This window comes from Platalea leucorodia (genome assembly GCF_965183815.1).
Source record: "Platalea leucorodia genome assembly, chromosome: 4".
NCBI lineage: Eukaryota > Metazoa > Chordata > Aves > Pelecaniformes > Threskiornithidae > Platalea > Platalea leucorodia.
Window position 1 is genome coordinate 4973861 of NC_138826.1, and position 22504 is coordinate 4996364.

Consider the following 22504-nt stretch of genomic DNA (forward strand, 5'->3'; position numbering starts at 1 on the left):
GTGTGTTGTAGGAGTAATCAGAGGACCCTTTGTGTATCCATCATATCATCATGAGAAATTATTTTCATTACTTGTGTCTTGAACATTACACAAACGTGCTCTTCAGAAACGTGTAAGTCTGTGTTGTTTCTCAGGAGCCAAGGGACAAAGTCAGACAGGAAGATTTCTGCTGAAGACAGAAGTGGGAGAAAGGATGAGTTAACTTACATGGTTTTGGGTGGGATGAAGGGCACTGGAGGATAGGGAAGAAAGAAAGATGTTTGGAAACAATGCAGAGAAAAAGCATTTCTGTGCCTCAAAAGGAAAGACGGATTTTTGCAGAGAAGGAGCAACTAATGTGGGTCCAGAGGAAGCAACCACTGGCAAAGAGCAATGAGAAAAAAAAATGTGTATGGTTACTGAGGTGTCTTTTAACTAGGAGAATTGTACCTAGATGAGAATTATAGTGGTGCTGATTTTCTCATGTTACTCTGATAGTGTGCTAATTTTTCATAAGTGTGAATTGTCAAATATCTCTCCTATTTCATATTTTCATTAAGATGACCTGGAAAATGTGTTTTCATTTAAGTAGCAAAAGTGAATGTTGGACCTTTAGATATCCCATAAAGCAATGAGCTGGTTCTCTGGTCTAGTGAAGTTAATTATAACACAGATTAACTTAATCTGAAAAATAATTTAATTAATTAGCATTTCATCAACCATAGTCTTCTGGGCAAAAGTTCTGTTCAGGTAAAGCTGTCGTGCTCCTGAATTCTTCCAACTTGCTTTATCTGTAACAAAGCGTTATATGTTGTCTGTGGAGTCCATATGCCCTTCATTGGCTGCACACAGAGGGGACAGTCCTTCTTCTGTTCTTCAGGGGGAATATTGAGCCTCTTAGTCACAATATGGTTAAAACTGTTTGTTATTGAGCCTTCAGGGTAACTACTCAGGTTAATACTGGGGTTGTCTGCGGAAGGGCTGAAAAGCGGGTTGTGGCAGACCAGGTCCTGGGTGATGCTGGGAAATGGAGGTGTTGGGGGGGAACTGGGTCACTGCTCTCATGAGTATCCACATCGGGATGGACAAGGAGCATCACAGCACTGGAGCCTTAAGGTATCTTCATTCCCAGGGACTAAAGGGAAGTTCTGGCTTTATCAGGTAACAAAAGCCAAAATCGAAGTTGCCCATCAGAGCTGTACATTACTAGGTCTTACTAAAATTACTAATTACTAAACCCCTTCGGTTTTCCCCATCTTTTTCTTTTCCTTTTCATCCTATGCCAGTTTATTGTTTTGCTTCTGTCTTTTCAAGATTGTTTTAAAATATTTGCTGTCTTTAGTTCCCCCAGAAAAGTAATTCTAGAAAATAAAAACATTTTCTAGTATATAGAAGAAGGTATATTATCTGTGAACTTTTGTATTTGATAATTTTGCTTCTCGAAATAGAGAGTTGATTTTGACCTTAAAATGTGGGTTGTTCCAGTAAGGTATTTAATAAACCATGAAAACAGAAATTCTAGAGGAGCTAGGCATAAATATGCTTTAATTAAGACCATCCTTAAGCTGATGATTTGTTTGTGACTTTAAGTGTCTCTGCTCTGAATGCTGCCTGGAAAGCCAAGCATGGACGCGCTCAAACCAAGACCAAAGCTTGACATCAATACTTTAAACAACCCTGGTCACTTCTTGGCTGTAAGCAGCCCTGGTGTTGAAGTGTTTAAAGGAGGACAGCACGTACCCTGTGCAGCAGGGTGCTTCAGCCTCTGGTCTGTGTGGGCATGGAGACCTTCATGGGATGCACGAGTGCTCAAGTCCCTGCCTGTGGTGGCTGCCTTGTAGCAAGGGGCCAGCCGCTCCTGTGGTTTCTGCATGACCTCTTCCGTACCAAAGTGCACACCATTAAGAGGAATTGCTGGATCCAGGGTCTTGCCTTGAAGCTGCAGTACTGATTGTATGTTTCACTTAAGTAACACGTCTTGCCATTTTTAGTGAGTGCTATGTTTTCAAAACGTGTTTGGCTAGTAGTGCTGAAAGTATCTCGGTGGCTTTGCAGTGCGTCGCGGGTGGCTACTCTTGTCCCAGAATCATTTGGTCCAGAAACCAGAGATCCTGTCATGAGCTTTTGCTCCTGTCTATTATTTAATTGCTTCAATTTGCTGAATGTTTTACTTGTGGCTTTTGTTTTTTTTGTTTGGCTTTTTATCTCATATGCTTGAAAGGAGTCTGTTATCTTATCCCTGCCTTGTCCTCTCAACTAGGTTCCTTCCCCACTTCAGGACAGTTAATTTAAGGTCCCCACGCACAGATAGAGGCTGAATATTTAAACCTGTGTTACTGGACACTGTCCAAACATACTTCCATATTTAAAGAGCAGATTAATATCTGTTAGATAGGTTAGTGAGCAGCTGAGGGAAGTCTTGTAGTGTTACCTGTGGTAGCGACTGTTCATTGATGTGAGCAGACGGGTGATTGAAAAGAAAGGGCAACTCACTGCGAGCTTGAAGCCAAATGTTTCCTGGGTTTAATATCGTGAGTGCTGTAATTAATATACTTGGCAAACAGAAGACATCTTTCAAATAGAGCTGTAAAATTACTTGTGGTAGATTGTACTTGCTATGGCTTTGAATGAAAGTGAACATAGATATTATGTCTGCTGTTCTGTGTGTATCTATATATATGTTTTTGTTTCTTTAGGTTGTACAATGCAAATCTTCGAAACCATCTCTGGGAAGATGAAGCTTCCACTAGCAGCAGCTTGGTTTGGAACCCACTTGTTTTAAGAATACCTGGGAATTTCTACCCATATTTGCCTATTTCAGCATAAATCAGAAGACAATGAGTTATTTTTACTTTTTGCATATCTTCACGCTACGTAACAATTTTTCTTCCTTCTCATTTTGTTCAATGGGAAAAACTTGAGCCAGCTGTGTAGCTGATTCTTACTTCGCCACATTCCTCTTACTGAGCCAAATCCTTGAAACCACATCCACAGTACATCTATTTTTGTGTGTTGGTTGTTGTTGTTGTTTTTTTTCTTTATATGACATATGTCACTTTTTGAGTGCTTTTAACTATTCTGGGTTGAACCTGTCCTTTTGTGTTGCTGAGTAGTCGTAGAATCACTCAAGGAATTAAATAATTTCAGCCTTACAGAAGATGACTCATACGCTCCAGCAACGTTTTTATGGCTGTGCTTGGCTCGTTAATACAGGTGTTTAACAGTAGTAATATGAGGTATTGCATTAACTGTTGCATACATTTATTATCAAATGACTTGCACAGACAGTGTTTCAGATGCCGTGGACCTAATCATAATAACCAGAAGTGTCCTGTTTGCAAAAGAGAAAATAAGATCCCTTTGTACACCGATAGCAAGCAGATGAAGTTGCTTGCGGTTCTGGAAGTAAGGACTGATCACAGTGAAAGCTGGAATGGATTTTTCTGCTTGAGGAAGGGGAAGCTATGCAGCTTAATATTTGGGCTGATTATAATGACTCTAGTGATGGCATCCTACATACTGACTGGAGCCAAGCATGGCCTGTTGTTAATACCATCTCCCTTCCATTACGGAGCTTTTACTAGCAACCCAAGCTTAATGGACAATGAAAGCCTTAGTGACATGAAAGACCATTACCAGCCGTCTAAAATGAATATTTCATACGTAAAGGATTATCCAAGCATTAAATTAATTATTGACACTATTACTTCAAAGATAGAGTTTATAACGAGACAGCGCCCTGATTTAGAAGAGCTGAGGAAAGAAGAACCACATGTAAGTATGAATTAAAGTGTGTCTGAAACTGCTGTGTACCTGCTTATTTCAAGACTTTTGGGTCAATCTTCTACTGAGATAAAACAAAGTGCAACTGCTCAGATGTTCATATACACCATGATTTACACCATCTAGAGCCTCCTGATTTGCACCAGCTGAAAAGCTGATATTGTAGATCACATCCTTCTGAGTCATGGGCAAAATAGATGAGTTATATAAGTGGTCTTGACACCCAAAACAAAAAATCAGACAGTCTTCCGATAGCTGTACAATCTAATTGAATTTTTACCTTCTCTCATGCAAAATCATTCTGACTTATATTTGCCAGTCACCTTAAATGATAAATAAGAAAAGATCCTTTCTAATAACTGGTTACCAGTGTGCCTCCCTGAAAATCCAGTCATTGCAAACCTTGTATTTCAGACTCAAAAACTGGAAGTTAATTTGATTTGAGTGTTATGTGTTTGACTTTAAAAATCAGTTCTTGGGGTTTCAGGGGAGTTGGGGGATTATTGAGGTCCTTTCTGGCCTTAAAATCAAAGAATTTCTAAATGCGCTCCTCTCCCAGTCCAACTGTTTGTACAGGATTTGGTTCCAGGGTCATCAGAAGAACTCAATTAGGTCAACTTTGTAGTTAAAAAAATAAGGGTTCAAAATGTCCACGTGATGTTTCTGTTGTGTTCTCTTACTGTGCTAAGTTAGAAAAGTATAACTGTCAATTTTTTGCTGCCTTGACTGAAATTGTTGTTCTTTGTGTTGCAGATGTTTTCAGTAATTCCTAATAAATTCCTTCCAAATAGCAAGAATCCTTGCTGGTATGAAGAGTACAGAGGAAACACAACCACAGATCCTTATGCAACAAACTCCTATGCACTGTATTCAAAGCGCTTTCGAACCATATTTGATTACCTCAGGAAGGTATTTTGGAACCACTTGTACCATTATAAGGACAAACACTACCGCCTGCGCTGTCTCCCCCATTTCTACATCATTGGCCAGCCCAAGTGTGGCACGACGGACCTGTACGACCGGCTCAGGCTGCACCCCGACGTTCGGTTCTCAGCAATCAAAGAGCCACACTGGTGGACAAGAAAACGGTTTGGTGAGTAAACATGTCCTCTGGTATTCAAGCGCGTTGTCTCTGTTAAACTTTGACATTTCTTGTATATATTTGAGATGAAGTTTATGGGTTTGCTTCATACTGGGTGGATACTCAGTAGGTTCCAGCCTGCTTTTGTTTAATGATATTTTGGGTTAAAGCTTGAGATGATGCACATTTCATTTGGTTTATTTCCAGTGGTTTGGAAAATCTAGGAAAAAAATAAAGGCACTAGATAAAACCAACCGTGTGAATTTGTAAAAGCAGGAAGAAGAACTATTAGGTTGTGATGGGAGATTTAAAGAATAGAAATGATAGTTTTGTGTTGCAAAATTCTGCAAAGCCTTCCTTACATGAATAAATGATGCATTGGTATTTGAAATGTGGGTGGCTTCAGTCCTTATAGTTCAATAAAAAAAGGGCACAACTGTGCTTTGTGGTAGGAGCTTCGTTAGTGTTGCAGCTCTAGTCAAGCACGGAACAGTAGAGATGCTCTGCATGAGAAAGCTTGCTCACAGTGAGGAACCTGCACGTATCCTTGATGCTCTTTTCCTGGGTGACATCAATATTTCATGAAGTGACCCTTCGTCTCTGAAGGCAGACTTGAATAGTTGAGGTTATGGCCTGCTGGAGCAAGACGCATCCACCCCTCTTGATTGCACCTTCCAAGGGTGCCTGAGGGCCGTGGGGCTGAACGCATTGTTTTATCCATCTGAAGTGTTTATGTCCTTCTTGTTCTCTCTTTCCCGGGTGCCAAGGAAGGTCAATCTTGTGGTTAGAGACTAGATGAGACACAAAAGACCCAGTTTCAGTTCCTGACTCTGCGGTGTGCGTAGCACTTTCCTCTAAATGCGGGTGCATATAATGCTTCCACCCAGGCTCTGGATTTTCCCACTGTTGGGTCTAGCTCTTAAGTGCTGGTATGCCCTCTCTTTGTATGACTTTGGTATCAAAGATCACAGGCTTTTCAGTGATACTACTATTTCCAAGAGGAAGATATTGGTTATTTTACGGTGACATTATCTTCACTTCTGTTTCCGATTTGCTGTTCCTTTACTGCAGACACTGCCTTTGGAACAAGGAAAAACCTAGCACTGTGGGGTAGATCAGTTGATGAGGACTTTGCATCACTGCTTTCCTTTGGTGCTTTTCTGAGCTTCCTTGACATGGGAAACTGTCACTTCTAATGAACTGCTGTGGCTTACAGCAAGAAAGGACACTTTCTGAGGGACCGGGACACCTGCAGTGCTACTTCTGTTCTTTATTTCAGGGTCGTACCTTCAATTCTTTATTTCTCCTGCATGTGGTGTTGCCATTTCCATCTCCCTTCCCCGTGCCCTGGAGCCCAGAAGAACCTGTGAGCTCTTGCAGAAGGGGGCTTTGATCCTTGCTGCTCTTTGAGGAGGAGGGCTCAGCCACAGAGCCAGGATTTCATATTTCTCATAGAGAAATAATTTTGCTGTGTTCTTAGAGTTTGTATTTTCTTCCTTTGCAAATGCCATAAGAAAGTAGCTAAAATACTTTTTTAGACATTTTCTAAATGTTTGTTATAAACTAAGAGTTAAAGCAATATGATGAAAATACAGTTTTGCTTTTGAGATAATTTGGTCCAGTTTAGGAGACGCTCCTAGGAGGTTCCAGTGTGAATGGGGGAGCTGGGCTAGTTACAAAGTCAAACAAGAGAAGCATCGTGGTGCCCCCTGAAGTCCCACAAGAAGACACTCGTTTATCACCATCAGCGGCTGACTGAAGACAAATTATAAGAATTACCTCCTGACCTGAAGGTGAAAAGTCAGATCAGTGAAGAAAGGGGATTTTAGACTTGGACGCCTTCCAATGCAAATGCCGTGCTGCTTGTCTCTGGGTGTGGAGATGCAAGGACTGTCAGCAAAACCATCTGTGGAAAATCGTGTCTTCCATAAGAGTGCTGGCAGGAAAGGCTGAACTGAACTGATATGTTAGGCTAAAATCCTTTATACTAAATAGTTCTCTACATCTACATTAGCCTCAACATAAATGTTTGGAATTAATGTTGGAGGAAGTAGTGCATCCAGCCTCACTAAAGCAGGACTGGACTCACTAAAGCTCAGAACTGGACCTACCAAACAGGCAGAAGAGTGTAAGAAATCAGGCTGGAGTGCGTATAATTTGAGAACAAGGATGCATTCCTATCTCCGTGCTGGCATTCACAAACTCTCCACTTGCACGATCTTGTGGTCTGCCACTGGGGATGAAGTGCAGATCCTTGAAGAGAACTTTCTTTGTGTAATTAAATTTTTGAAGTTCTTTTCTAAAGCTGAAGAAGAAGGAAAGATTGCAGAGCTAAGGATGTCATGGGAGGGAGATCTGTTGAGATGACCTTCCCATCATCATCTTGGCTGTCTGCCACTGAAAATGGAAGATTAAATTTTGCTCCTGGTGGCTCAGTCCTTTCTCTCTGCCTGAACAGTATGTTAGCTAATGGTTACTCTTTAAAAAAAAAAAAAGAAAAACAAAGTAAAAAAAGAGAATATGACAAATAGAATAACAAGTGAAACTGAGACAGCCCCCTTTATAAGCCAGCTAGTGGGTATGACTCCTGTGCTCCTGGCTATTAACTTGGTTTAGTTTGTAACATTTATCTGGAGAAGAAAGTCTCTTTGTTCTATGGCATTCTCTGATTCAGTGGATTTTTATGAGACTGACTAATTTCAGCTGAAGCTGAACAGCCCTCCTGGGGAGGCCCCATTTCGCAAATCACCACGTTCCCGTTCTGCTGGGATGGTTGATGCTCTACAGGACTTTGTCCCATCTTGACTCTCTCCCTTTCCTGGCTCTTAGCCACGATTTCTATTCCCATGAGTGGGGTGGCAACAAAACAAGGCAGTCTGTAGCACCATGCATGTACCTTTTTTTCCCTTCAAAACAAGTCAAAATACACTGCTGAGCTTTCTTCTACCCTCATTAAATCCCACTTTCCTAAAGGGGAAAATCCAAGGGAATAGACCAAAGAACTCCCTTGCTGAGCTTTCCTCTCACATAATTGGTAATTATTGGCCTTAAGGGAACAGGAAAGGGAGAGCTAAGTCCTGCTCTATACTCTTAGCTTTGCTCCTACTCCGTTGCCTTCCCACTGCTGTCCTTGACCTCTGCCTGCTTGAAAAACTCTCTTGTGGTATGGTAAGAAGCAAGAATGCAAAGACGAGCACAGGCAGCATGTACTGAAAGTGGAGAAGTGAGACTAGAGTTGGAAACAAAAGTGGGAAAAGGAGTATAAAAGTCACAGATGTAGCTCAAGATTGTGAGAAATGCAGGGAGAAGGTGATACTGAACAGGCCCTGGAGTGCAGGGAGGGAGAGGAGAAAAATAAGACGCTATTGTGGAGCTTTGTTGTCATACTTGTGAAAGATAAAACCATGAATGATTTCCCACTTTTCTGATTCTGATAAGTGCATGTTGATTTGCATATTTGGCATCGGAGCCTGTTCTCAATCTCAATACAGTAAATCTAGTGGGAGTCCAATATTACTTCAATTTATATTGGTGCAAATGAAAGCAGAATCTGGTCTTTTATATTCATTCCAAAAGCTAAATTTAGAAGAAAATAAATGCAAGCCATTCATGCAGGAACTATAAAACAGAACACTTAAGATATTTCCTATCACTGTGAATTTATGGCTTAATCGTATAGTATCTCGAATCTCAGCTACTTCATTATTGGCACTTTTATCTGAGTTTTACACTTCATCGGTCTAATTTTGTGCTGACGTTAGCTGGCTCGGTGCCAGCCACGTCAATAAAGCCGTCTTGGTTTACACCAGCAGTTAATCTTGCCCCGCTATTATTATTTTTTTTTTTAACCTCTCTCTTTTCACTGTTTTTAGGAATCATTCGTCTGAGGGATGGATTTCATGATCGCTACCCAGTGGAAGATTACCTTGATCTGTTTGACTTAGCAGCACATCAGATTCAGGGTGTGCTGCAGAGCGAAGAGCGCGGCAAGATGAACGACATCATAATTGGTAGGGCAAATACAGCCTCTGAAATATGGCTCTGTAGGTCCAGGTTGGCATCGTTCGTAGCTGAGGCACGAGAGGGACGTTTTCCCAGATGTGAATGGTTCACAGCACAGAGCCCCTGACGTTGGTTTTCTCTGGTGTGCGTGGATAGTGCAGAAGTTCTTGCCTTTTCCTGCAGGGTGGTTACTTGCTTTGTTAAAAATTTGTGATTACCTTCAGAAAATGCCTGAGCAAGCAATAAATGTCTGAAGAACATCAGCATTTAATTAAATCCTTTTAAAAAAAAGGAGTGAGAATGACCTTGGTGACTCCTTCAAACATTGTTTTCATTCTGTTTTCATTATTAGGGGTTTGCCTGTAGCCACGGGACTGTAGCACCAGGTTCAAATGCTATAGCAATGTGGCTGGGATAACTCACTAGTTGTGATATTACAACATACAATGGGTGCTGTAGAAATCCTGTAGCTGACAAGACAGTTTCCATGATGGCAACACAGCTCCAAGCGGCTCTTCTCAAGCTCCAACATAAGATATATGTAGGAAGAAGGACCACTATATTTTGTGTCATCATCCCTATGCAGCCTGTGGTGGACTGAAATAAAAATTATTAAAACCCTGAGCTGCTTCGTTAACAGCAAAGACAATGCAAGTTTCAAGGGCAGGAATATAGAGAGTCAAGTTGAAGCTATCTTGCATGATATTTTTTTTTCAGGTGTGGAACCTAGAGGCATGGTACAGGATACTATTTGAAGATAATCTTACGGTTTCAGTTGATATTAAATTACCTGACTAGCATTAAAAATGGTTTAGAAATGCTGTTGTGTTGTATCTTATGGAAGTCCACGGTTAGGACTGGGCTCTAGGGAGGGATCCCCGGATTGCTTTCCGTGACACACAGCGGTCGATCCACTGTGCTCATCCACTGTGGTCCATGGTGCCATTGGTTTACAGTGCCCATGAGGAACGTCACGAAAAATTTCTAAATTCTGCTTTTGCTGTCTGCTAAAACCAGATAACTGAGGGGAAGAGAGTTTTACCAGTCTTAATCTGTCGCCTCAAAATTTCCCAGGGAAACCAGACACATTCCATGAAAATACTAGTTGTGCAAGAGAGAGTTCCCTGTTGAAAAGAGACTTTTCAAGTAGGCCTGAAGTCGTTATTATACAGAAAATAGAGACAAGATTTTTGCTGCCTGCCCTCAGAGGGAATACCCTCAGAATAATTTTTTTTGTCTCATTCTAACCAAAAGAATTTAACATATTGTTGGCTTGATGAAATGGTGACGAAACCAGAGACTTGGCTATAGTCACATTTGTTCAATACTTTCTCAGCCTCCTTTTAAGTCTATTATTTGCTTTATTAAATATTCAACATTGAGCAAAATTTGCAAGATGGGATCTTAAGAAATGTTGCCATCAAGGACATCTGCGGATTTTCCTCCTACTTACAATAATATCTCCTGTCCTTTCATGGGTGAAGTGCTTATACTAATTAAATTCACTAATCTAATTGGCAACGTACATCTTTGATTACTTACCTCCTGTTACAGCTTTTTCTAGACTTCACTTTGTGTTTCTTTTTCCTGTAGTCTCATTTCTTGTTTCATTAAGGTTCTGTTCGCTTTTCTTATTAAGTTTACAGGAAAAGTCCTGAATGATTATACTCATTAAGTCAGTCTTTTACGACCTTGGTAAAAAACAAAACAAAGCTAGCTAGTCTAAAATGAATCTGTATGAATATCAGGTTTGCTTAGAATCCTCCATTTTCTTATTTCAGATGACTAGAAAGAAAAATCAAATTAAAACTACAAACATTTCAGTAGTTCGTCATGTTACATTATTTTGAAAAGTTAAGCTTCTTTGGATATTATACTAAGTGGGTTATAATTGCATTTTCCCAAAAAAACCTGACATCTGCTTAGAGATGAACCAAAGAGGACAACACTGATCTAGCCTGAGGCATTCTGAGCAGGACTTGTTTATTTGTGATCATTAATAGGATAAATTCAGAGGACTGTCTTGTGAAAACACAGTATGATTTTAATCCATTAATGACTGCATAAAGAGGTTATACATCTATTCTTTAGGCAATTTAGTAATTCATATGTTCTTTAAGTCCATAAGAAAATTAATATATTTTTGGTTGCCTGCAGTAATTTGACATAATTGCTACAGCAGTGATTCATTTATCTCATGTTTAGTATGGCTCGCTCTCTTTGCAGATACTAAATCTATATTATAAAACAGAAAGGCACACTCAAATTGTCAGGAGTATTTTTGGCTGCTTCAGGAAATTAAAATTGTAAGAGTCAGCAGAGACCAGAATGATTTTTTTTTTTAATCCTCCCCCCCGCCCTAATTCTTGACAATCATCTTGTTTTGGGAAGATTTGCCGCCTTGAACTCAGGCTATCCTGGACTGGCTGCATTAGAGCAGCACCTTGAGTCCCTGTTAAGGTTTCGCATGATTCGGTCGTGTGCCTGTGATCTCCCCTTGCTCGTGCACTGCCTGCAGAGTTTTGGTGGTGGCAGCTGATCCAGCTGAAATAATTTCTGTGGAGTGGTCTGGTCTGTGATGTTAAGAGAATCTGCCCATTTATGTGTAAATGCACTGATTTTATTTAGTTCAGGTAGCACATGTGTAAGCAGATGTTCTTAGGTTTGGTCACTATATATGAGCTAATTGGAAAAAATCTGATAGAGCATCAAATATGATCAGAGGTCTACAGAGCAGAGAAGTATGAAGGCAGATCATAAAAGCTATTCTGGAGACGAATAGATGGCTTGATGAGGTCATGGACTTTAATCTTTGGCTTGATTTAGGCAAACATTTTTGAGGGAGCAGTTTAAGCCTAGCCGTTCCTGTCAGGGAGATGTAGCAGTGCCTTTCCAAGGTCGCTCTTGTCCCTGGAGTGCACTGTTCTGTAAATCCATGTATGCAAGTGTTCGTACCCATTTGCATTATACCATCTTCTGATAGCACAGAAATAGCTGCATGATGCTTTTGTGGTACAGCTATCTCAGCTCTCGTCCTATATTTAGCCTTTTGTGTTTCTGCTTCACCCAGCACGGGAGCTGGGCTAATTGAGTTTTAATTGACAAGTCAAAGCCCACTGATGATTAGGCAGTACTTTGGCTAATTAATTTAGAATGAAAAAGCAGAGCTGTTGTGGACACCCGCCTTTAGCCCATGGACCTGATCTCCTCCTTCTGAAAACAGGCAAAATGAACATGACAGAAGATTAATATGTTTTCTAACAACTCCCAGACTTTATTAATGAATCACATTATGTTAAGCTGGAGTTTGGAGCCAGTACCTGTTTCATGTTGTGTTTTGGCTATCTTTTGAAATCTTTATTGGACTTTCCCAGGAGAGAGAAAAAAAAAAATGAAACCATGTGCAAGTCTGTAAACCTACAACTTTATTATTTTTTCATCTCATTCCTTTTGATTCAAAAAACCTCATTAACAAGAATTAGCTCTCATTAGACTGTCAAAGATTGGAAGTTTCCAAAAAGCTTCTGTATATGTTTTATTAAACAGTGGTGTGCCATGTAAATGCCAGTATTACTAAAAAAAACCAAGGAAGATTACACAATTCAAAACATTATATCAGATCATTTATTTAGGAGCTGAAGCATCATATGCCTTGTTCTGGCAGAGACGTTACTGATTGTGTTTCTCCCTGTAGCATTACTTTTGGAGTAAGCTTCTTCAGAAACTGAGGATATCAGAATCTGGTGTTTAACCAAATGTGATATTTATTCTATAGACTTTTTCTTTTGTCTAATCTTTAGTAAATACTTATATTTGACTTAATCTACATGAATAATTGTAGTTATATAAAAAAGTTCTGATAATGGCTAATTCTCAAAAAGAGGTATTTCAAACAGCAGTGACACAATTCAGCTCGTTGGTGCATTTTTTTTTTAATATTTCCAATGTGCTCACTGACTCTCCTGTTTATGTTCTAAACGCTAATGACCCGCTGGAGTCGTGGTTTCCACCTTTTTTCTTTATTTTGTGTCAAATTGTACAGTTTGTTAGCAACTTACTTCTCGGAGATCAGGAGCATTAAAACCAACCCTTGGGGTGCTACAGGGAGCACAGCAGGTCTTCGGCAGCGACGATCTCCTGCCTCCTCGCTGGGGGGTGGGCCAAAACCCTGAGCAGCCCATTTCAGCCCAGATCAAATATATTTGCATGCGTTAACCACTAACAGGAAGCAGTGTGGTTAGTGGAGAGTAATATTTCGGGTGGAATTACATAAAACCTGCCTTAACCATCACTATGTTCACAAAGGTACAAGGCAGTGTGATTGCTCTGGCTCTGGGGAGCATTAGCCAGATCAATTTGAAAGAACCAAGGTACGTTGAAATTAATAGAGTCAATTTTAAACAGTCTACACTGGTTCAAAATTCATCCGATTTCCACTCCAATACAAAGAATGAAATCAGTTACTAACAGAGATGCTTTTCATTTTTAGGGGAGGCCAGTGCCTCGACAATGTGGGACAACAATGCTTGGATTTTCTTTTATGACAACAGTACTGAAGGAGAACCTCCCTTCTTAATCCAGGATTTTATCCATGCCTTCCAACCAAATGCCAAACTTATCATCATGCTGAGAGACCCCGTTGAAAGGTGAGCGAGGGTCATGTTGTTAAGTACACAAGAAAGTTTTCTTACTATAATAATTTTATTTACTCTCGCTCTCTTGGATGCAGCTAAGTGTTCACATGGTATTTGACAGAGTTACTTGGTTTATGATGAGAGCTGCCAAGGGGTTACGTTCTGTGTATTTTGGCAGATGTGACTGCGATAGTGTTTTAAAGAGGGGCATGTGAGTGTAAATACCATGGCGAGTGCCATGCGTGGACACCTGAGCTACTCTGAAAAAATAATTTATACATTGCCAAATGCAATATAATGCCATTACCTGAGCTAATATGGCCTGGTTCTCAGCAGGGCTCACTAGACTGAGTATGGCACTGCATTTGCATGTCTTGGCATAAGTGGTCCTGTGAAGTGCTTCAATTCATGTTAAGTAATAAGGTTTATGTCTTCAAGGGGCATACTGCTCAAAATGATTAAAAGATTGCAAATAGCTCCAGAGTCAGCATATGATACAAACTTTTTTTTAGTCTTAAAAATGCTTGGTGCAACAGTTATATAAAGCTTCCCTAGACAATTTTAGCTTGCACAACTAACAACTGCTTAGGAGTTCATCCTTGGTCTTCCTGACTTTGTCTGCAGTGGAAGGGCTCTACGTTTGCAGAGCTGTGGGCTGTTCTTGAATGGTTCTCCATTGTGTTAGCCATGAATGTTCTTCTTTTCACTTGCATTTCACTTTTTCTCTCCAGTCTTCCTCCAGATTTCTAGGGCATTTTTTCCACTCTGTCTTCCGAAGGAGGATGATGATGAGGGCAAGGGGGAGGGTGGAGGGGATGGAGCCAGAGTCCAAAGGATCAGACCAAGGGGGTGTGAATTGCTTCTCTCTGCAGTTCTGGAGGGATATTCAGGATTCTCAGTGCTCAAGGGCAAAGCCCCAGAAACACCCAGCAAAGAGAAGGCAATGCTGCTGCTGATGGGGACCAGGCTCTGGTGAGAGCTCGGGCACTGGGAGAGGGGCAGGCACGGGGCCCTTGTGCAGGCAGCCCGTACCCCGCTGCCCGGCGGCTGCCCAGAGCGACTCGGCAGCGGGAAGGGGCGAGTGCTCCTTGACGAGCTTCCCCGATGGTAGGACATGGCTACTGGGGACAGGCAGAGCTGCGCGAGTGCTTCCCATCTCCTGTGTCAGGAAATATAGTTCTCAACTTTGAACGGCATCTCCTGACCTCAAGGTTTAACAGATGGTAATTTTATGCGAGAGAGCTGGCTGAAGTGGCTTCCTCATGTAAATTACCAACAAATACCCTGATTGCTTTAACCACCCTCTGTAATGTGGGTGTAGCTCTTTGCCAGCTTTAATAAGGGTGAGACAAAAAGTCAGCTTCATCTCCCTTACTGTATTTATGATGAATTGGTTTCTTTTTGTTTACAACTCCCTATGCCCTTGTTGCTGATAGCTCATCTGAACTACAGGAGCAAAAGCAGCCGCGGCAGAAGGGGCAGCCGGGGCAGCTCCACCAGCGATGCAGGTTACCTTGCAGTAGCCGGGAGGACGTGGGTGCTGCACAGGGTCTGGGACAGGGTCTGATCTAACCTGCACAGGGGCTGGTCTATCCCCCAGCAGGGGATATTTGGAGGACATCAAGGTTTGTGCTAGTGCGTGTGAATGGTGTCATTATTTCATTGTAATGGATGGTGATTGAGGGTAATGACTTCAAGTAGCCGGAACAGCTGAAATCCTAATCAGCAAAGGTTTTATTTCCAGGCAGATGTCCCCAGAATTAAAAACAGATGGAAAGAAATATAGAAAATCTCGACTGCCCTGCAGAGAGAGAACTTGTCTTCAAGAACATAGTTTTCCATAAGATGTCAGCAAGTCTTTAAAATGATGTGTTTATTTTAATGGATGATTAGAAATACTAAGCAGTCAGATTAAACCTTTTTAAATAAAATTGTGGCTGGGCCCATGCTGTAAGTGATGCTTGCTGGCTGATTTCCCCCAGCAAGAAGCTTTTCACCTGCTCTGCCAGGAGCAGTTGGTCCTGCCATCGCTGGGACAAGCCAGGCAAGCCCGAGTCTTGTTGATGTACACACTTTTCTGCAAGCAGGAGATACCGTTGTGTCCCTAGTTAAGTTGGAGTCGGCTGGCTTTGTCCCCTAGCTTCTCCCCAGCTCGTCCTTGTACCCTGAGCTGGTGGGGTGGCTCTTTGGTGGGTGCAGCGTGAGGGACCCAAGGTCTGCCATTGCAGAGGGAGAGGACACGCGTGGTACCATGGTTGTGGTCCTCAAGCACTGGTGGGCATCACTTTGAAATAGGATGTCTGACCAGTCTAGTCCAAGCCTGGTACCCTCCTTTTTCTCTGAGATTTTTTTTTTTTTTTTTTTTTCCATTTAAAGAAAACTGTCTGAAGTGCATTTGCCAGACTGGGAAGAACTGGACAAAAATCAGAGTCTCCGTCTTTCCTAGTTGGTGACTCCTATACATAGCATTGAGTGCCTCTGCCTCATCCTCTATAGTTTGTCATGATTTTTCTTTTAAAAAGCATGTGAAAAATTGGATTAAAAGCATTCTGCAACAAATGTATCCCTTTTCTTTTGAAATGAACAGAGAGTCTTCATTTGTTTCATATGGGAATTACAATCCTGTTCTTGCAAACTACTAACATAAATAATGAGTGCAGAGGAGCTATTCCTGTGCTTAAGTGCTTTGCTGGATTAGGGCCTAAATTTTCTAAATTAAATGATGAATTTTTAAGTACCTGTGGAAGTCTAGGGAAGTTAAAAAAATAAATAAAGTGCAATACAAAAGGTTACTGCAGCTATAAAATGACACCTAAATAAATCGATTTTTTTAGGTCATTTCTTAGACACCTGTGTGTTTCGAAAGAGGCTGAACTTTATCTAGGATTTCTGGAATTGTGTCGAGAGCTAGGTGCTGTGGAGGCATAATATTTGTGCTGCAAACACACTCGGGGAAGTTACTTCTCAGGTGTTACAAAACTGTCTCCAAAATACTGTGGTTCTGGTCATAGTTGGTAAGCCTAAATATGAAAGAAAATATAAGTATCATGTTCAGTGGTATATAATATTCATAATTCATAATATTTATGCCATGTCAGAGCATTTCCTTTGTCTCTTTGAACCATGTTTATCTTGGAAAAGGTTAATCAAGGTTTCAGGGATTAATGCTAAAGTAGATATTTTATTGCCTGTAGGGTTTGGGTTGTTTCCTCACCACCATGCAAAGGGACTTGCATGAAGATAATCTTTTTTAGGTGATATTAAACAATTGCAAAACTTGTGCTAAAAATGTGCAATGAGGGGATACTCCTCTGCTGTAACTTAAAGAAATCCCTGTTGCTGGTGGCTCTTGCTCATGGCAGCGGCTGATGCAGGGGCTCTGCTTGCCTGCAAGCTGCCAGCACCCATGGGGCCACATCCTGCTGTCCTCAAAATAGAGGTGGGACTGCTTGGGGAATGCAGCACTACAGACTGTAGCACAAATGTGAACCATTCACCTAGCTGTAGTATTTCAGCTTAAAAAAACCCAAGAGGTGGAATGCTGTAAATTGGGCAGTTTTGACGGAAAGTCAACATAGAAACAATATGGGATTGGAGGGGGAGCTTTCTGCAAAAACTAGGAAATCTGGGCTCTTTCCTATTTTTGATGATGGCCAGCTTGGTAACCACATAAAAATCACTCTTGCTAACCCATCTCATTCCTCTGTTGGTTTTGATTTCAACTTAAACTTTTGAGATAAGGACTGTTTCTATCCATGGCAGTGTGGAGCACCAAATATAGAGGGGTACCAATGTCAGCTGAGACCAGTTCTACTGTTCATAGATAACACAAATTTAAAGTATATACGTTTGAAAAATTTGCCTTCAGGAGAAAATATTGTCTCGCACAATTACTAGGGTCAGGTTCTCAAGGGATGCTGACCTTGAAAGCGGGGATGATGTTTCGCAGCTCCCTGGAGTGGATGTTACTCTGAGCCAAAACCCATCAAAATGAATAGAAAATGTGTCACTGGCTGTCAGTGGGGCAATGTTGCACACATGTACCCTTTCCCTTGATTCATGTAACCGATTGCCATTGTCATGTAAATAAATCTCCTTTCATTTCCTCTGCCATTTACTTACACGTATCTCATTCGCAGATTGTACTCCGATTATCTGTACTTTGCAAGTGCTAATAAATCTGTGGAAGATTTTCATGAAAAAGTGGCAGAATCGCTGCAGCTGTTTGAAAATTGCATGCTGGATTACTCACTGAGAGCCTGTGTCTACAACAACACCCTGAACAATGCCATGCCCGTACGTATTTCCAAGAACATTTGATTCCTTGCTTGTTTAATGGTACGTTGTGTCAAGGTTATTAAAATACCGAAATACTGTGCAAATAAGCCTCAAGAAATAAAACTTTCTGCCTTTTCATTTGTAAAGTGGATGACATAAATATATATGTAAGCATGTAAAAGCTGATGTACTGGCTCAGCTGTCTCCTCAGTCTGTTCCCTGATGAATGCCAACAGTAATAATACAGTCTTTCTATTGTGCAAGTGTATGGAGAGCACATTTAGTGAAGATTACAGTTTAATGTGTAAGCTTTTTGCAGATCTCTCCAAAAAGTAGCTCTGGCAAGGATCTTTGTGGTACGAAATTGCCTCAAAATCAGAATAAATTATGTATTCTTTCACAAGAAAAGGCTACCAATAACTAGATAAAACCTTTTTTTTTTTTTTTTTTTTTTAAAATCCTGCACATCAGAAAATGGTAGAAGGAAATACAGAAACTGCTGGCAGGGGAATGGATAAGTATTACAGGCTCCGTATTCCAAAATTCACATTTTTCGTGTAGAACTGACTTCAAATTTTGCTTGAGGGGGGAGAATAATACGGAAGAGATTGACTTGAAGTATCACATCTGGCCAGTTTGCCATTCAATCCTATTTTATTTGCTCAGGCTGTAAAGGACTCAGAGGGATTACTTCCCTCCTTTGTCTCTGGGGTGAAGTTATTGCCTCCTCCACTCAATAAAATAACCATAAAGAGTGTATTGCACAGGCTTGAGCCCCACAGCAGTAGGGCAAACAGGACATTCCTCTTACTTACCTTGGCAGATAGACTGGAGCTGCTAGTCTTTGATGGTAGCCTCCAGGACCTCCACAGACACGAGCTGCTGCCGGGCAGTATCACTGTTTTCCAGCCATCTGCTTGTACAAATGCATTTCTTGCAGTGTGGGGAGAGAAAGACAGAGAGAACCAGAAGGGAAGATTTTTCCTCTTATCTTCATCCTCAGGGTGCAGAACCGATCTTCATTTGTTGTCTTAGGCAGCCCTCTGAAGAAGATACTTTGGAAAATGAACAGAGGATGCCTCTTTCCAGAGAGCCACAAGCAGGTGTTCATAATAAACCACAAATGCTAACTGTGCTCCTCAGTGGGCTTTTTCAGCTGCTGCTTCAGCCAAGTTGCTGAAGTCTGTTATGTGCATGGTTTGCTATACATTGAAAAAGTAGGGATTATTTTCCCCGGTGGGCTCATTAGATTGCTAATCGTGTGACTACACCAGAAGAATTTTGTTTTGCTATTTGTTAATATATTCCTGAAACGAGGGAGGTGTCATAGACCTTGTCACTGCTGATAGATGTTAACCTGTAAAGAAAGGGGCATTTGTCAGCTTATCCTCACTTAGAGTCAGTGAAAAGTGTATTACCCAGAGAAAGGCATGCCAAGCCAGGGTGATCAAACCAAAAGTCCAGATGTGGATGTTATGGAGAGGAGAATGGCTTGGGAAACTCTACTGATGCCCTGTGCTGGGTAGCATGCATATAAAGAAGTCTGCTAAACATGGAGGCTTAATGTGCTAAGCAGCCAAAGACACACATCAGAATCATACATCATGATAATAATGACTTAGCAATACTTCAAAATATGGCTTATTTTACTGGAATTTCGGTACCAGTGTAGGTCACACAAGTCAGTGTAAGAAGCAAGAGTCTATTGTTATCTGACTTCATTGGTTCTGTGGTAATGTGACTTGAAGCTGTTAAGTCTCTTTTATGAAAGGTGCTTAGGACTTGGGATTCATGTTTCTCTCTTCTGAGCCTGAAGGGATTTAGAAAAATATTTATAAGCACAGTTGGAGGTTGGACTTTTAAGAATGCCAGACTATCCTTTTTATGTTTCAACTTGTTATGTAAAATTGAGGAGGGAAGAAAAACAGAGATTAGGTCAGGACAGGCCGAAAAACTGCCTTTTCCCATCTCTGGTCTAACATAGTCTGGTGCTCTCATTGCATACTCAGACGATGCACCATTAACACTGTCTAGCCGCCACTGCTATTGCAGCTTAGATCTAAATCTAATGATTGCAATCAGAGGATAAAACAAATACACCCAAACCTAATTCCTGACACTGAATAGAATAGTTGTACTATGGCAGCATGATCTGGTGCAGCTGATAATCAAGGTGAAATAAGCAGCCTAAGGGCCTGAAGAAGGTAGCAGGACTTAGCATCTTCCCTTCCACTGCTGTTCATCCAGGGGCTGAAAGCCCTCAGTGTCTCTGGGAAGGCTAGGTCATCCCAAGCGTGGAGGAGCATGGAGGTGATGTAGCTGAGCATCCTTTTGCCTATGGTTGTCTCTGTGCAGTGCTTTTATGCAGACCTGTGGCTGATGCAGCAAATGCACAGCCAAGCCCTTAGTAAAATGACATCTCTAACCAGCAGAAAGGCCATTTGCAAAGATTTCCTTAAGCTACACTGAAAACAAGAGGAAGATTAAAAAATGTTCAGATACTGTCTTTTCATGGTTCCTCAAAGGCACGTATTTGTGGGTTTTGCACAGAAGACAGAGGTGAGTGTTGGTTTGTTACTGCTAGAAGATTGTAAGATGAAATAATTTTGTTTTGTTTTGGTTTTTTTTGTTCTTACAGGTAAGGTTACAGGTTGGGCTCTATGTTGTGTATCTTTTGGACTGGCTGACAGTTTTTGACAAAGATCAGATACTCGTTCTTCGCTTGGAGGACCATGCATCAAATGTGAAATACACCATGCACATGGTGTTCCAGTTTCTGGATTTGGGTAGGTGTCTTCTGGCTGTTTTGAGATAAGGGCAAAAAAATTATTATTATCCATCTTCTAGGTCATTTTTTTCTTTATTAAGAGACAAAACAGAAGCGTGGGAATCTGTCTTGAAGGATACATTAATCCTGTTTCCTGGAGTCAAGCAAAATTAAAATTCCCAAATTCCCATAGAAAGGCTGGTGTTAGATGATCTTAATGAGACTATATCAAGAAAAAAAAAATCAAAACCATTCAGAATGTAGGGATATATCTTACCATATGAGAGCAAGTCTTGCTTCTGAAGGCAGTCAGGGCTTGTTTGTCATGGGCTTACATAGGTGCAAGAGCTATCCCACGCAATTTAAACAAATTGAAGTGCTACCGTGGTGCGCGTGCTGTTGCCAGCACGCACCAATCCAGAATCTAAATCTGAGTATGATGAAAGGTTGTGTTACTAGCCGGGGAGACGGGGGAAATTGTGGTTTTGCTGTGTTGATTGAGACATCTGTTGCTAATCCTCGGAGAAACGCTGGCAGACAAAAATGTTGCCCAATGTTGATTTGACAGTAGCAAGAGGATGAAAATGTGGCTGCAAAATAGTCTGGCTGGTCCAAACACTGGTCTAGATGATGAGAAAGTTTGAACGTAGCAGATTGAACAGATGAAGAGCTTGGCATCTTCTTCCTGAATATGGTTTACGCTGGAAAAGTCTGTGGGTTTTTATCTTGCTGAAGTATATTGTCAAAGGCTTACATTTACTGCTGGAATAGGGGCATCGCTGTACCAGTGTACCACTTTGATCCCACTGACAACCTCAAAAACAAACAAAAAAAGGGCTTACATGAGTGAGTTTCTACCAGATATTAAAAACTCACATCGTAAAATGAAAGAATAGTATAAAATAATTGCAACTCCAAAATGGACAGGACAATGTCATAGTTGTTTTCTGAAAACAAATTTCTTCCTCCAGAAATGATTTATGTTGCTTGTTTTAGAGATGATTAATTAATGTGAAAGGAAAACATATTATTTCCATATTTACTAGCAGTGATTTATTTTACTAATCTAAGCCTGTATTCAATATTCTGAAGCATCATCGCTGCTAACACAAATTCCATTTGTCTTCCCTTGGCAAACCTTCTGAGTTAGTCATTTGTCTTCTTTAGCACGGGCATTTTTTGGTGAAATACTTTAAGATAATATTCTATTTTTCCACAGGACCTCTAAGTGAGAAAGAAGAAGCTCTGATTACAAAGAGTCCTGCATCAAACACTAGACGACCTGAAGACAGAAGTCTGGGACCTATGCTACCAACAACAAAGGCAATTTTAAGAGATTTCTATAGGCCTTTTAATACAAAACTGGCACAAGTTCTTTTTGATGATGCTTTTTTATGGAAGAGGACATAATATGTAAATTTAGTGCCACAAATACAGTGCTTAAAGGAGTTTTTATTTTTTTAAATTCTATTTTTGTGCGTGGATATTTACATTTTTCCCATTCCAAAGAGAAGCCGATTGATGAGCTGAGACTCTCACCTTCAGTCAGCACACTTCCCAACAGTTATACCACATTTTCCTTGTGAGAATGTAAAGCATCTTGCTTATCAGTTTATTGCAACTTCTTTTACCCCGGCCAAAGAGTAGAGTGGAAAAGCATTAGTATAAAGATGATGTCTTACACTCTCCACGGGGATGTTGAAGTTTAACCTTCTCTGAGATGCTGCAACACAGAATTAGCATCAGTTTCCTACAATTACACTTATAATCTCATTTTCAATATATGTTATTCATTCATTTTTTCAAACTATCAATGTCATTTAGTCATTAAAATTTTTAATTGAATTCAACCTAAAATTTTGTTTCTGTTTGTCAGCGTATTCACAACTGGTCTTCACTTGCACTAAGGACTTTGTTTCCTTAATTCTGAAACAAAGATAAATGATAATTGCATTTACGTAAATTTCCAAGTCTAATTTA

The 22504-nt window shown here is 40.7% G+C and overlaps 1 protein-coding gene across 1 annotated transcript; it reads left to right on the forward strand.

Annotated features, from left to right (window-relative positions):
* Positions 1-2838: 2838 nt before the first annotated feature.
* Positions 2839-22297, forward strand: CHST15 (carbohydrate sulfotransferase 15). Its single transcript, XM_082308402.1, has 7 exons — positions 2839-3753; positions 4516-4855; positions 8716-8853; positions 13335-13491; positions 17619-17775; positions 20396-20543; positions 21744-22297. Exons 1-7 carry the CDS (start codon positions 3166-3168, stop codon positions 21932-21934), a joined length of 1719 nt encoding a protein of 572 aa, XP_082164528.1. The 5' UTR covers positions 2839-3165; the 3' UTR covers positions 21935-22297.
* The last annotated feature ends 207 nt before the right edge of the window (positions 22298-22504 follow it).

What these genes read in the sequence shown, in the direction of transcription:
- CHST15 (XM_082308402.1), top strand. Translation starts at nt 3,166, where the DNA reads ATGGCTGTGCTTGGCTCGTTAATACAGGTGTTTAACAGTAGTAATATG. An exon ending in GATGAACGACATCATAATTG is followed by an intron (nt 8,854 to 13,334) that starts GTAGGGCAAATA and finishes TTTCATTTTTAG; the next exon opens with GGGAGGCCAGTGCCTCGACA. An exon ending in GTTCCAGTTTCTGGATTTGG is followed by an intron (nt 20,544 to 21,743) that starts GTAGGTGTCTTC and finishes ATTTTTCCACAG; the next exon opens with GACCTCTAAGTGAGAAAGAA.